This window comes from Oncorhynchus gorbuscha, linkage group LG11 (genome assembly GCF_021184085.1).
Source record: "Oncorhynchus gorbuscha isolate QuinsamMale2020 ecotype Even-year linkage group LG11, OgorEven_v1.0, whole genome shotgun sequence".
Taxonomy (NCBI): domain Eukaryota; kingdom Metazoa; phylum Chordata; class Actinopteri; order Salmoniformes; family Salmonidae; genus Oncorhynchus; species Oncorhynchus gorbuscha.
Window position 1 is genome coordinate 21,326,200 of NC_060183.1, and position 16,467 is coordinate 21,342,666.

A 16,467-nucleotide genomic window follows, 5' to 3' on the forward strand; every position below is an offset into this window, starting at 1 on the left:
AAATGAACCGTGTGTGTGGTTTATTCCCTTCAGAAAAGGTCTGGATTAGTTAGAACATCCCTGTTGAAAAAGCAAACCATCAGGCTACAGCAGTTCTACTGGTTTCAATGTTATGGTCTAATTGTCTTCAATGGTAAAAGTCCAAAACACACTGTACAGTGTTTTGCAATGTTGGGGATGTTTGTTCTTATATTCAGCCTTTTAACAGTGCATTCGTTTATATAAGTGGCATAGCAGTTGTTTGAAGTACCCCTTTTATGTTATGTAGATGATTACCAGAGTTTTTTTTCCACTTAGGTAGTTCATACAAGGGTGTACAAGGGCAATATACCTACCTAAAAATAGTCAAAAATAAACTAGGAATGCACCTATTGATGACAATATTTCTGTGGAATATAATATTTTGGAAATAAAATGTTAGTGCCCTCCACTAATATTGGCACCCTTGGTAAATATGAGCAAAACGAGCTGTGAAAAAATGTCTGTCTTTCAAAATATTCACAAAAATAAATTAAATATTTTACTCTGAAACGTGTCACGATTATTGGCACCCCTAGAAATTCTTATGAGTAAAATCTAACTGAAGTTTAAAGCAACTAGAGATGTTAACAATCGGCCTGGAAGAGGACGCATGTCTATATTGACCCCTAAACACAGTGAGGAGGATGGTTCGAGTGGCCAAAAGATGTCCAAGGATCACAGCTGTAGAATTGCAGACGTTAGTTGGGTCTTGGGGTCAGAAATTCTCCAAAACCACGATCAGACACCACCTACATAACCACAAGTTGTTTGGGATGGTTGCCATAGAAAAAAGGCATTTGCTGTCATCAAACATCAAACCCAAGAGCCTACAGTTTGCTAGAGGCGTCACAACAGATCCCGGGCTGTATCCCAACCGGCCATGATCGGGAGTCCCATAGGGCGGCGCACAATTGGCCCAGTGTCATCCGTGCTAGGGGAGGTTTTGGCTGGGGTAAGCCATCATTGTAAAATAAGAATTTGTCCTTAACTGACTTACAGTGCCTTGCGAAAGTATTCGGCCCCCTTGAACTTTGCGACCTTTGACACATTTCAGGCTTCAAACATAAAGATATAAAACTGTATTTTTTTGTGAAGAATCAACAACAAGTGGGACACAATCATGAAGTGGAACGACATTTATTGGATATTTCAAACTTTTTTAACAAATCAAAAACTGAAAAATTGGGCGTACAAAATTATTCAGCCCCCTTACGTTAATACTTTGTAGCGCCACCTTTTGCTGCGATTACAGCTGTAAGTCGCTTGGGGTATGTCTCTATCAGTTTTGCACATCGAGAGACTGAAATTTTTCCCATTCCTCCTTGCAAAACAGCTTGAGCTCAGTGAGGTTGGATGGAGAGCATTTGTGAATAGCAGTTTTCAGTTCTTTCCACAGATTCTCGATTGGATTCAGGTCTGGACTTTGACTTGGCCATTCTAACACCTGGATATGTTTATTTTTGAACCATTCCATTGTAGATTTTGCTTTATGTTTTGGATCATTGTCTTGTTGGAAGACAAATCTCCGTCCCAGTCTCAGTTCTTTTGCAGACTCCATCAGGTTTTCTTCCAGAATAATCCTGTATTTGGCTCCATCCATCTTCCCATCAATTTTAACCATATTCCCTGTCCCTGCTGAAGAAAAGCAGGCCCAAACCATGATGCTGCCACCACCATGTTTGACAGTGGGGATGGTGTGTTTAGGGTGATGAGCTGTGTTGCTTTTATGCCAAACATAACATTTTGCATTGTTGCCAAAAAGTTCAATATTGGTTTCATCTGACCAGAGCACCTTCTTCCACATGTTTGGTGTGTCTCCCAGATGGCTTGTGGCAAACTTTAAACAACACTTTTTATGGATATCTTTAAGAAATGGCTTTCTTCTTGCCACTCTTCCATTAAGGCCAGATTTTTGCAATATACGACTGATTGTTGTTCTATGGACAGAGTCTCCCACCTCAGCTGTAGATCTCTGCAGTTCATCCAGAGTGATCATGGGCCTCTTGGCTGCATCTCTGATCAGTCTTCTCCTTGTATGAGCTGAAAGTTGAGGGACGGCCAGTTCTTGGTAGATTTGCAGTGGTCTGATACTCCTTCCATTTCAATATTATCGCTTGCACAGTGCTCCTTGGGATGTTTAAAGTTTGGGAAATATTTTTGTATCCAAATCCGGCTTTAAACTTCACAACAGTATCTCGGACCTGCCTGGTGTGTTCCTTGTTCTTCATGATGCTCTCTGCGCTTTTAACGGACCTCTGAGACTATCACAGTGCAGGTGCATTTATACGGAGACTTGATTACACACAGGTGGATTGTATTTATCATCATTAGTCATTTAGGTCAACATTGGATCATTCAGAGATCCTCACTGAACTTCTGGAGAGAGTTTGCTGCATTGAAAGTAAAGGGGCTGAATAATTTTGCCCAATTTTTCAGTTTTTGATTTGTTAAAAAAGTTTGAAATCCAATAAATGTCGTTCCACTTCATGATTGTGTCCCACTTGTTGATTCTTCACAAGAAAATACAGTTTTATATCTTTGTTTGAAGCCTGAAATGTGGCTAAAGGTCGCAAAGTTCAAGGGGGCCGAATACTTTTGCAAGGAACTGTACCTAGTTAAATGTAAAAAATATTAAATCAAAATCTGACTACACTGCTAGAAAGCTTAAACTGGGCCGTGGTTGGATCATCCTGCAGGACAATGATCCAAAGCACACCTCAAAATCAACACAAAGGTTCACTGACCACAGAATCAAGGTTTTGCCATGGCCATCCCAATCCACAACCTAAACCCCATAAAAACCTTGCCGTGTCAGCTGAAGAGGGTCCACAAGCATGGACCACGGAATCTGAAGGATCTGGAGAGATTCTGATCCCTTACCATGTGTTCTCCAACCTCATTATGCATTATAGGAGAAGACTCAGAGCAGTTATCTTGTCAAATGGAGGTTGCACAAATGATTGAATGAAGGGGTTCCAATAATTGAGGCACACATATTTTAGAAAAATATGTTTTATTAATGTATTTTCTTATTTTCAATTATTTTGCTTTAATTAAAGGTTAGATTTTTGTGAATATTTTGAATGAAAGACCAAGAGGATAAACAAAGACGTTTTGCTCATATTTACCAAGGGTGCCAATATCAGTGGAGGGCACTGTAGTTTTCCCCCACCTGTACTTTGCATCTGAGTATTTTAGTGCATGACATTTAGACATTTATATTAGCCAGCACCTCTCCTAAATAGGTGTTTCTTTCATTTCCAGACATTTATATTGCCATAGACTTTCATATGCACAGTCAAACAAGTTCTTATGTACATCATATTGTGGAATTTAAATATCTAATAATATTTTTACAGGCTCAAAAATCAAAATAAATATTTTTTCTTATTGCAAATGATCAGGTATTCCAATTTCAAACACTTAATTGAAAAATAATTCAATCGCACCAGGGAGCATGCCTGACCCCTTGTGGCCTACATATTTGAAGTCAGCATCAAAATAAGAAGCACTGTAGCCTCAGACACAAGGCTGTTGAAGGCACCAGTTCGTATGCTTCATAATATGGAATAGACAGACCCCCAGTTCACCAGAGGTGAGGATTTCTTATTTTTGTCACAGGGGCATAATGATTCCTCAATGTCTGGCAATTTCCATTCACACACATGGGCACAAATACATTGGAAACAATTGAACAGAGGAAACCTTTTTGTGACATCAGCATTATCCAGAATTTGATGTATACACCAAATGCCTCAGAAGAACCATGGTAATGTAATTTATGCATGGAAATGAAGCATATCTTTACAAAAACATACAACAAAAATGACACTAACAGCATAACGCTATATTACGAAATAATAAAAAAGGTCAATCTGTCATCAATCTCGAAGTGTTCGGTGTTGGGGATTGAGAATGTAGTCAGTCACATCACTCAACTGTGGAAGGCACAATACAAAGAGAAACTGTCAGAGAGAAACATAGTCAAATCAAATGTATTTATAAAGCCCTTCTTACATCAGCTGATATCTCAAAGTGCTGTACAGAAACCCAGCTTAAAACCCCAAACAGCAAGCAATGCAGGTGTAGAAGCACGGTGGCCAGGAAAAACTCCCTAGAAAGGCCAGAACCTAGGAAGAAACCTAGAGAGGAACCAGGCTATGAGCCAGTCCTCTCCTGGCTGTGCCGGGTGGAGATTATAACAGAACATGGCCAAGATGTTCAAATGTTTATAGATGACCAGCAGGGTCAAATAACATATTTCCTGTAGTAGTGCAGTATGATACTGTATGTTTTATCTGGCGTATAGTTAATAAGGAGTCATATTTCCCAATTCAATTATGTCAATGATGCTATAATTAAGCATTGCTGATAAAGTGACACACCTTGGGTCTATGCAGTAATTGCAGTTCTACTTTCAGCCACCAGATGTCTTAAATGGCCAGTCCACGCTGTGAATATACACCTCTCCTGCTATTTCAATGGTTATCTCAATGGGTTTCAGGAGGCCTGTAAGGTACATTAGCCCATTATATCAGTCTGTAATCGTAACAATATGAGAGTGCTCCAGTACCTCTTGGGAGCTCAGAGGATGTAGGCAGGATGGAGGAAGTCTTTAGGGACAATACCGACGGTTCCGTTTAGCTCTCCGACCCACCAGCCATTGATGTTATACTCCTGGAACAGAGCGACACAAGCAAGGTGAGGAGGAGGAACAAGCACAAAGATGCACAGTAAACCATAGGAGAATCTCAATTGCACTCTCCTTGCGTCCTCTCTCCTTTCCTCACCGCCTCCTCAAAATCCACTGGAGGAGAAAGCCAGGAGGTCCTTTCCCTCTGAACTTCTCCTCCAGTGGGTTTTGAGGAGAGAACGTGAGGAGTATGCAAATGTGATTCTTCCTGTGTCATCATAGATTTATAACAGTATTTAGCATTGCCTCAAAATGGCCCTTGCTACCTTGTGTTGTCCTTATTGTGGTACAGCATCTGAAACCCCAAGGCTAGCTTATATCGATCAGTCCATTTGTATGGGGTTTACATTTATAATGCATGTTTGTCAAATCTTTGCCCCCTCTCCTGGCTGTCTCTCTGGGCACTGCTGTGATAGATCCCACATCCTCTAATACAGAGAGCTCTGACACCTCACTACAGAGCCAAAGGAATGAGAAACAGACCTACTCCTAATGTCCGGTGGCTGGACAGAGATGATGTATAGACCAGTTACAGCTCACTGAGCAGAGTGATGGCCCAGGCCTGACATGTTCTTAGAGCAAGTGAATTTAGCTATGATAAGCTGGTTATCCATCCAGATGTGGCGAGCAGAGAGAACATTTTCATTCTGTCTGCTCGCCCACACAGAGCCCTGATTCAACGGAATGACAGGTTAATTGAAGGTGGAGTACTCCACTCACAATGGCTAATTAAAGTGCTTGCTGATTTTAAGACAACTGAAGCAAGTATACACATTTTCTTCTGGGAAGGTACATGTTCTATTACCTGTGTGCATTTCTAAAACATGGCCCTAATACCTGAAGTCATAAAAACAAGTTTTATTGTGGAAATCTAGCTTGAATAGTAATCTATAAAAGGAGAGAAACAGACAGATTGGGGCATCAGAGAGTAGGAACGAAACAGTTTCTCTCCCACGGGGCTGTCGCAGATCCATTCCTCCAACCCCAGTGACAGAAAGTTGTATCCATCTCCCCGGCCCATCTGTGCAGCCAGACAGTCCAACGTCCTCCCTGAGAAAGCTCTTTTTGATTATCGGCGCCGCCATTTTAATACAACAGCTACATCGCCAGTGTTCCAATGGCAGCGAAGGTCTGTCAAGCGTGCCAACTCCATCTTCTTCGCTGCTTACTACGGGTTCATCCAGAGTACGCCTGCTGGAAGGGGAGGTCTCGTATAGAGAGAAGCACAGGGACTAAATGTATTCTTATGACAATGCCCTAACTTCAATCTCTCCTACCTCCTACAGATTCCCCCCCTTTAATTTGGTGTAATGCGTACCTGAATTTTGGATAGAATGATCTTTAATTCTCAGGAGAAAATACAGTATTATGGATAACACCTTTCTGTGGGCACCAAGGGTGCCATGCCATTTCCATACCAAGACATTGTTCTTCAATTTTAAAATAATCAAGAGGCCCTTCATGATGTTTTCTGTGAAGTGGTGTACTTACCATTAGGCAGAAGAGGAATTTCCCTCAGGCCTCACATCATCAGGGGCCTCATGAACTGGGCATAATTAACCCTCAAAATACCAGTAACAAAATATATGTATTTTTTTTTATCTCATAACAGCTGCCTATGAATGACATGAATGATATGTTGAAGTAAGTTACATTAAGATTAGAGGAGGCTGGTGGGAGGAGCTACAGGAGGTCAGTTGGAATCAATGGAATGGTACAAAACACATCAAACAAATGGAAACAACGTGTTTGACTCCGTACCATTGACTCCAATACAGCCATTACAATGAGCTGTCCTCCTATAGCTCCTCCCACCAGCCTCGTCTGGTTAAGCTAGATAAAACAGGACTCTCACAGCTCGGCAGTTAATTATATAAAGCCTTACTATAGCCTATACCTCAGTCATGAGCAAAATAATACAATTGATTTCGGATACAATAATTATTATTACATGAATTATTGCATGCTAAATGTTTCTGATCGGTGATAGATGAGCAAACAAATAAATTAACTACCACCTCCACTTATTTGCCCAGCCAGAGAGCAGTTAAGCGAATATACAGACTGAGATTCAGTGAAACAAAATCACATTGATTATCAGACAAATCGGGAGTAGGCCAGGCTACAACGCGAGTGAATAGCAAAATCCACTTGTTAAACTACATAACATGCTAGCAGAATGTTCTGATCATTATATATAACAGAATAGAGACAACACTTCAACATAGCTAACATTTTCCCAGGGTAATTGTAGGCTAACCAAATATGCAAACAGACATTCAGGGAAAACTCAAATCTGACACTAATTGACTTATCAAGACGAGTCCCCCACGCTTGTCTCAAAGCAGTCGACGGCGCTTAACCAATCAAAACAGTGCTGACATTTTCATCTAGTTGACCACACACGGGTATTACCTAACGATTGGATATGACTTTGGGAGTTTCAGTTGGCCTATACGCAACAATTTGATACATGCTTTCAATTGCATTAGCCTACTTTATTCTAATTATTCCAATATTGAGTTTGCCTCCTCACTTTTCCAAGACAAGGGCTGTTTCATTTTCTCCTCGCTCCCTCTGTGGCATTGTTCTCAACACCATCAACAGGCCTATTTTTTGTAGAAACCTGTATTTTTTTCCGGTTCGGGCTTACATTTCTGTGATGTTGGATCGGGCTCAGACTCGGCCTGGGGCCTCCAAATCGCTAAGTCTGCCCGTGTTTGAGGGCCCTGAACGTGTATCTTATCAGCTACTGTGTGTTGTGAGGAGGTGAGGGAGGACAAAACAGCGCCATATTGTGGCGGTGCGTTGACTCGTTGACCTCCCTTTGACTCCTTCACCGAGAGGGAGCAAATGAACGTGGGCAGAGCTAAGAGAGGGAGTGAGCAAGTTGCCATGACAACACCTGCAGTACACCAGCAGCATCGTTTATTTACCACTCAAGGGTCTGGCTAATGGTGGCAGGAGGACAGATTGACTGCTAACGATGCCTGAAGAGGGAGAAGGTTGGTTTGACTGTCTCTCATGCAGGAGAAGGAGCACTTTGTATGCCTGCCAGGTCACCGTGACAGCTACATTACCCTATTCCCTAACTCCTCCTCGAGCTATGCATTCAATCCTTTTGTAGAACATCGGGTTCTGCTCACGCTCCATAGTCATATTCTGCCTTTTTACTATTTCTCATGATGTATAAACAACACATAGACACGGACGCGCAAGCAAACAGACATCCACACACGTACAGTACATACACACTCACGGACACACACGTACGCAGGAGGATTGCTAATAAGACTGACACATGAGGCATCTGCCCTCCGCTACCAGCTGACTGAAGCAGGCCTTGGGCGTGATGGAGCACAGGAAGTCTCTCATTGCCCTGCCGCTGAACCCGCCGCCTGGGTGTTACAATCTCTCCCTCCTCACCGCCACCCTCCATCTCCCTCCCTTCTTTCTCTCTGTAGCTCCCTCTCCCTCTCTCTGTTTCGCTCTCATCCACAAGGGAAGTCATGAGGCACACACTGCAGTACTGCGTCTCTCTCCACTAGCCACCCTAACAAAGAAACAGACACCTCAAACAAACATTAGCTCCTGTTCTATTCAACACCATATCTCGTCGAAGAATTTTGCTCACACAGGTGGACTGGACTTCCCTAGGTGTTCTGGGAATATTGTTGTACACACACGTATCCGTTTGTGGGGGGAAAAGTATACTTATTTTCATAAATATGAATATTCCAAATAAATTCCAGCAATGCCTGTTTAGAGATTTGGACACATAGTTTTTTAGAGTTGGTGATTTATTTGTAAAAAATCTTCAAAATGTTTTGATCCCTGTAATAAACAGGCAATCTAGTAATGTAATCAGTGCGAGGGATTCAAAGTCGAGAGATGACTGCGCATCAGAGCCGTCTAAAATATGAAGGAGCAAATCAAAAAGAATTGAAAAAATAAACAAGCCGCTTCTCTTCTAAGGCCGTTTTGGGATTACAGGATGGCTCTTTAACTTAATAGCAATTTAAAGTGGATTTGTGTATGCCACTGAGTGTCTGTAATGATAGCTGTTTACGCCGCCCCTCATTTATAATAATTAAACAGAATGGATAGGGGTTGCTCAGGAACAGTTCTGGGCTATTGGCTGGGCCTGAATAATGACCTTACTGTAGTTGACCGGTAGATGACCGCTGCCTCCTACGTGACCCCAAACCCCAGACTCTGCTCTCTCTCTCCCCTGCTACTTTGGGTGGTAAATAAGACGTCTTTCCCTGTCTATAGCCACAAAAGCAGCGAGGGAATTTAAAGGGATGTGTGACAGAGAAAATTATATATAAGGTCACACAAAGGGATAAAAGGTTCTTCCTTTGTGTCTTTCTTGCTTGACTTTTCCATCTGATTGTTTTTCCTCCCTCTCCCTTTTCTTCCACCACATTCACATGGTGGGACCTACGGGCAATGGGGTTGCCATGGGTTTGAGGCAGTTGAGGATATGAGAATATGGCCCTATGGAAATAAGATACTCCCATATTCCCTACACTAATCAAATACAATGTAATACAAACGAATATAACGTAGGTAGGCTACAATTCCATATGTATAGCCTTGCTATTGTTATTTTACTGCTGCTCTTTAATTATTTGTTACTTTTATTTCTTGATTTGTTTTGTTGGTATTTTTCTTAAAACTGCAATGTTGGTTAAGAGCTTGTAAGTAAGCATTTCACTGTACGGTCTACACCTGTTGTATTCGGCGCATGTGACAAATACAATTTTATTTGATTAATTTTCTCTAAATTTACAACAAGATAGATGTAATGAGAATAATCAAATCAGTTAGTTCTGCTTTAATTGCATTAATAAGGGCTTTTAATTAACTTAATCAATTCTAAATTGTGCTTGTGTTTTTTTTTCCTCTAGATGCAAACTTCAACATAAATGATAGCCATTTACTTAGGGTAAAGTTCATGTTGATTTAAGAGTGGGACATAGCCTACTAGCGTAAATCAGTCTCAGAGTGTGTGTGTGTGTTGTCAACTGTGAAACGTTCTCAGTATTATCAGTTAGTTTCGCACTGAAGTCAGCCACTAGATGTCCCCAGTGTCCATGTTCTTGATGGCGCTAACGAGCCATTGAAGATTGGAGGCCGGCATGGAACAGTTTCTCTCTCTCTCTTGCTCTCTAATTTCAATTTATGGGCTTTGTTGGCATAGCGAACATATGTTAACATTGCCAATGCAAGTGAAATAGATAATAAACAATTAACTGTAAATATTACACTTACAAAAGTTCCAAAAATAATAAAGGCATTCCAAATGTCATATTATGTATATATACAGTCTTGTAATGATGTGCAAATAGTTAAAAGTACAAAGGGAAAATATATAAACATAAATAGTTGTATTTACAATGGTGTTTGTTCTTCACTGGTTGCCCTTTTCTTGTGGCAACAGGTCACAAATCTTGCTGCTGTGATTTCACACTATGGTATTTCACCCAGGAGATATGGCAGTTTATCAACATTGGCTTTGTTTTAGAATTCTTTGTGGGTCTGTGTAATCTGAGGGAAATATGTGTCTCTAATATGGTCATATATTTGGCAGGAGGTTAGGAAGTGTGCACATAGCCTGTCTTCTCTTGACAGCCAGGTCTGCCTTTGGCGGCCTTTCTCAATAGCAAGGCTATGCTCACTGAGTCTGTACATAGTCAAAGATTTCCTTAATTTTGGGTCAGTCATAGTGGTCAGGTATTCTGCCACTGTGTATTCTCTGTTTTAGGGCCAAATAGCATTCTAGTTTGCTCTGTTTTTTGTCAATTCTTTCCAAATGTGTCAAGTAATTATCTTTTTTGTTTTCTCATGATTTGGTTGGGTCTAATTGTGTTGCTTTCCTGGGGCTCTGTGGGGTCTGTTTCTGAACAGAGCCCCAGAACCAGCTTGCTTAGGGACTCTTCTCCTGGTTCATTTCTCTGTAGGTGATGGCTTTGTTATGGAAGGTTTGGGAATCACTTCCTTTTAGGTGGTTGTAGAATGTAACAGCTCTTTTCTGGATTTTGATAATTAGCGGATATCGGCCTAATTCTGCTCTGCATGCATTATTTGGTGTTTTACATTGTACACTGAGGATATTTTTGCAGAATTCTGCATGCAGAGTCTCAATTTGGTGTTTGTCCCATTTTATGAATTATTGGTTGGTGAGCGGACCCCAGACAACACAACCATAAAGTGCAATGGGTTCTATAACGGATTCAAGTATTTTTAGCCAGATCCTAATTGGTATGTTGAATTTTATGTTCCTTTTGATGGCATAGAAGGCCCTTCTTGCCTTGTCTCTCAGATTGTTCACAGCTTTGTGGAAGTTACCTGTGGTGCTGATGTTTAGGCCAAGATATTTATAGTTTTTTTGTGTGCTCTAGGGCAACGGTGTCTAGATGGAATTTGTATTTGTGGTCCTGGCAACTGGACCTTTTTTGGAACACCATTATTTTTGTCTTACTGAGATTTACTGTCAGGGCCCAGGTCTGACAGAATGAGTGCAGAAGATCTAGGTGCTGCTATAGGCCCTCCTTGGTTGGCGACAATGAGGGCCTCTCTCCTGCCCCCTAGCTCTCTCTCTGCTTGTGAGGTGCACTCACCGGGTGGACAGAGCAGAGTGGGGAAGAGAGATTAGATAGATAGATAGATAGATAGATAGATAGATAGATAGATAGATAGATAGAGAGAGAGAGAGAGAGAGAGAGAGAGAGAGAGAGAGAGAGAGAGAGAGAGAGAGAGAGAGAGAGAGAGAGAGAGAGAGAGAGAATGAGATAGTGAGAGAGAGAGTGAGAGAGTGTGAGAGTGTGAGAGTGCGAGAGTGAGAGAGATTGCAGTGTTTGCTAAAGTTTAAAGGAGCCTGGATGGGTTTACATCGTAAATCTCTCCCCACTCCAACCCTGCCATTCTACAAGAGTGCCTCTGGGAATACCGGAATGTGGCAGCTGACCTGTGGAACTGTCTTCTGATTCCAGCAAGCTACATAAATTATAGTCCTGGAATGCAGGACAACCCAATGGAGTAGTGAGAAACATGCTTAGGAGTAAATATAAGCAATACGGATGTTAGGAGAGCAAAGATTTACTAATTGCAGACATTTTGTCTGCAAATTCATGATATATTGTACATGTACAATAAACAGGCCCAACCTGTCAGTTCTGCGTAATGAGAACTCAAAACAGTTAGCATTTTCATATGAATAAGAAGGCTCTATCCAGTAGTTAGTATAGTATATCCAAAAATGATATAAAAATGGTAAAGCGTAAAATAGTATGGATCTTTATCAGGAGAATCTATAACAACAACAAAAATCCCACACTCTAAAATGTCATTGCAAAGCCAAAAGCTATAGAAGACAGTGTAAGCTCTCAGCAATAAAAGGCCAGTGCAAAGACAAGATAGTTGCTATGTGTTTCTTTGTGGACGGGAGACTGGGAACCAAGTTCATCATCCGTGAACCCAGCGGCAGACTCTGCCAGATTAATCTAGTAAAACGAATGGAATGAATACGAGTTGTGGCTTTACTCATATATTTACTTTCCCACTGACACACACACACACACACACACACACACACACACACACACACACACACACACACACACACACACACACACACACACACACACACACACACACACACACACACACACACACACACACACACACACACACACACACACACACTCTCTCACTCTCTCACTCTCTCTCCTCACACACAGAAAATGCACCTCTTTACAGTAAGTTCTTGCTAGATCAATAATGATTGATGGGGGCTCTTTGTATAATCGTCATGTTCTACTCAGTTCACAGCCATACAACACAGTGCCTGTGGCTAGCACCTAGCCTGGTCTGCACTCCGGTAGTCAATCAAATCGCAGCTTAAAAATAACAGTTTGTTAGCACCATTGATTTAGCACTTAGAGCGTGTCCTTTCTACCTTGTAATTATGGTCAGTGTTGACATAGAGCCCATACACTCAGCCTCCCCCCAGCACCCTAAGCCTCGGTTCAGCAGAATTTATGGGCCTTAGTTTTATATGGCCATTTTATGTCTGTGTTCCCCAGTTAGAGCAAGGCTTGAGCTGCAGCCAAGGGCCTGTATTTCATTCCTCGAGGTCAGGGTTCCAAGGAAACCCCCGTTCAACTAAATAGTCTGCTCCACTGTTGAACCAGAGGGAACAGGGATTCCCCTCCCATAAGGCTCATTAAAACACACGATTGCCATGTAGTGTCCTAATCATGTCATTAATGTCATTCACGAGGGAAATACAATACAAGGTTATGACACTGAATGGGGCTCGAGTGGACTCATGTCACACTAAACCAAAACCTTCCATTCAGAAACAGACAGGAAGGAATTGCCTCTAAATTAATTACAATGAGGCCCTCGCTTTTAATCCATCAAGGGACTGTTATAATGCTCTGTAGACTATCGTGTTATTATGAAGACTAAGGGGAAAAGCTTGACGAAACAAGAGTAATCTGTGTCACTAAAGCTGTGTATCAGACAGTACAGCTACAACCAACCAAGAGTTGGTCTGTTACAGTGAAAGGTAGGTAAACCCAACACCTACACCGAATGGTAATACTGTAGAACTCTGGTAACCTCTTCCTGATACACCTCCAATAGATTCAGAGCAGGTGGCTTTATTCTTCTTCTATGAAAAATGTAATGGGTTGTTTTGACATTCCCCTATAAACTAGTACCCATAGGGCTCTATTTTTGGCTGGTGTTAAACCACGCTTGTTAGCAATTTTGACCTGTTAAAGCTGGCGCTCTGCTATTTTACAACCCTTGCACCAGGATTGGTAGTTTACTTGTCATATATCAGCTCGCTTGCGCTGAGGTGGGAGGGGTGGCAATACCTGAGGTGTGTGCTTAAAAAGTGTCCATTTCAGGAAGTGTTGGTGGGGATATTTAAGACCAAACAAAGGCTGATCTTAGAGGTAACATGTTGGTTATGGTAAGGATTTTGTCCTGCGGAAGTGCTACCTATCTACCTGTGACGCACAGTGCCCATATGCTCATGGAAAAAGAGAGGAGATGTGCTTTTTGTGCCGGTAACCCTCGTATATATAAAATATATTTTTTTTCCATTTCGCATCATTTGTTGAAAAATCAAGCATAGCTTCCCCTCAATGAAGGCTGTTTTTGTTTTTTGTCCTGCCCAATGCATTCACCAAGTAGGCCTACTAGAAGCCAAGCCTATCAATAAAGGCTTTGGCTCCTGAGACTGCTTTGAAATAAATCACCAAAGCTTTATTAAAGGCCCAATGCAGACATATTTATGTCAATATCAAATCATTTTTGGGTAATAGTTTTCCATTAAAATGGACAAAAATAGCTTTTTAGCAAAAAAACACGACACTATATATATATATATGCAAAAGTATGTGGACCCCTTTCAAATTAGTGGATTCGGCTGTTTTAGCCACACCGTTGCTGACAAGTGTATAAAATCAAGCATACAGCCATGCATTCTCCATAGACAAACATTGGCAAGAGAATGGCCTTACTGAAGAGCTCAGTGACAGTCCACGTGGCACCGTCATAGGATGCCACCTTTCCAACAAGTCAGTTCGTCAAATTTCTGCCCTGCTACAGCCACCCAGGACAAATCTGGGTTTTGCCTGATGCCAGGAGAATGCTACCTGCCCCAATTTATAGTGCCAACTATAACGTTTGGTGGGGGAGAAATAATGGTCTGGGGCTGTTTTTCATGGTTCAGGCTAGTAGGCCCCTTAGTTCCAGTGAAAGGAAATCTTAACGCTATAGCATACAATGACATTCTAGACGATTCTGTGCTTCCAACTTTGTGGCAACAGTTTGGGGAAGGCCCTTTTCTGTTTCCGCATTGACAATACCCACGTGCACAAAGCGAGGTCCATACAGAAATGGTTTGTCGAGATCAGTGTGGGAGAACTTGGCTGGCCTACACAGAGCTCTAACCTCAACCCTATCGAACACCTTTGGGATGAACTGGAACACCGACTGCGAGCCAGGCCTAATCGCCCAACATCAGTGCCTGACCTCAACGGTTATTTTGTAGCTGAATGGAAGCAAGTCCCGGCAGCAATGTTCCAACATCTAGTGGAACACTTTCCCAGAAGAGTGTAGGATGTTATAACAGCACAGGGGGGACTAACTCCATATTAATGCTCATGATTTTGGTATGAGATGTTTGATGAGCAGGTGTCCACATACTTTTGGTAATGTAGTGTATTTCTCAAGGAAGAATTTTGCTAGGACTGTCTGGGAGTGGTCTGAGTGGGGAGGGAAAACTTCAAACTAGCTCTTATTGGCAGAAAGGTTTGGAACTCTCTTTATTATTGGTCTAATTAACCAATTAACAGCCTGGCGATGCCACCAGACAAGCTGAAACTCCAGCCCATGCAAATGAGGCTGATTAGAAGATCCTGTGTAAGTTGTATTTTCAACCAGCAACTATCAGGAAAAAACACTGATCCATTTTTTTCTCTCACACTTTTACAGTGTTAGTTTCATCACCTGTTGTACAATAGCATACAAAACAAAGTAAAAATATAATTTTGACTGCACTGGGCCTTTAAAAGATTAAGTTTGGGAGCAGAAAAACATTGAGCTGACATCCCCTTTTTAGTTGTAGCCTATTGTACATTATTTTATCCATTATTTAATTTCTCTTGTTCAAATATCCATCCCCCATTTCCATAGAGAACCTCTCATCTGGTTACCAAAGGCGGGCTGCTCCAAACATGTTTAAATGATTCAGTTATATAATGGCATATCAACTGTTGGCCTAGGCTATATCTTGCTTATTGAGAACATGCCTCACACATACAGTACCATTTACAAGAGCCTAGTATTTTTATTTGAGGAGAAGTGCGATGCGTAAAGACCTGTAGGCTTTATACCCGTTGAAGCCAATTACAACGTTGACTGCCAACACTCCAAACATTTTGAGCGAAAACTGGATGTTTTAAAAAAAACTCTTACTATTACTTGTTACTGTAGCCTATGCTATTTAATAAACTGTAGTATCAATCCACAATGTACTGGTTTTAGAATATTTCTGTGCCCCCAGCAGAATTGGTGATGATGACAACTTGTTCAACTAAGAGTTAATTAACTATTCCACTGGAAGACTGGAAATTATCCTTAACTCTTTCTACAACATGTCAAATAGTACCGCTTATGCATACTGTAAAAAACAGGATATATGATGACACACAAATCCAAGCCTTCCAATACTGCTTCAATCTGCAAACAAGGTCCTGAAAAGCTTAGAGGGCGGCAATGCCCAAATTGCAACACATTGATTTCCAGTAGAGTGGCTGTAACACGTAGATATACTGCATGTTTCTACACAATGGCCATAAAACACAGGGAAATAGATTGAGGGAAAAGAGCTGAGATGGAGGATGCTTCACCTGCAGTTTGTGTTCAACACAGCAGGGGTTTTGCATGGCTGCTCTCTCAATTAACCCTCATGATACAGATACAGACTCAGTAATGAACCCCAATCCCATTATAGAAGATCTGATGGGCATTTCTCCCCCAGTGGCTCAAGGATAGACAATTGAGGGGTCGGAATAGAATAGCATTGATTAGAATAGAATAAAACAGAATTGTATAGAATAGAATCTACACGTAACTACCAAAATAAAGGAAACACCATGAATTGTCTTAATAAGGCGTGGGGCCACCATGAGCCAGAACAGCATCAATTCACCTTGGCATGGATTCTA

At 41.4% G+C, this 16,467-nt stretch overlaps 1 protein-coding gene across 3 annotated transcripts in view; it reads right to left on the reverse strand.

Moving 5' to 3' along the window:
- Positions 1 to 2,624: 2,624 nt before the first annotated feature.
- LOC124048269 (src kinase-associated phosphoprotein 1-like) overlaps positions 2,625 to 16,467 on the reverse strand; it is a 33,045-nt gene continuing 19,202 nt past the window's right edge. For 2 of the 3 annotated variants that reach the window (XM_046368880.1, XM_046368879.1), the window contains exons 12-13: positions 4,595 to 4,698; positions 2,625 to 3,959 (exon numbers count right to left, since the gene is read on the reverse strand). In XM_046368880.1, coding sequence (XP_046224836.1) covers positions 4,606 to 4,698 — 93 coding nt within the window. In that variant the 3' untranslated portion in view covers positions 2,625 to 3,959; positions 4,595 to 4,605. Of the gene's footprint in view, positions 3,960 to 4,594; positions 4,699 to 16,467 lie in introns of those variants that run through there. The other variant, XM_046368881.1, reaches the window with a different exon arrangement.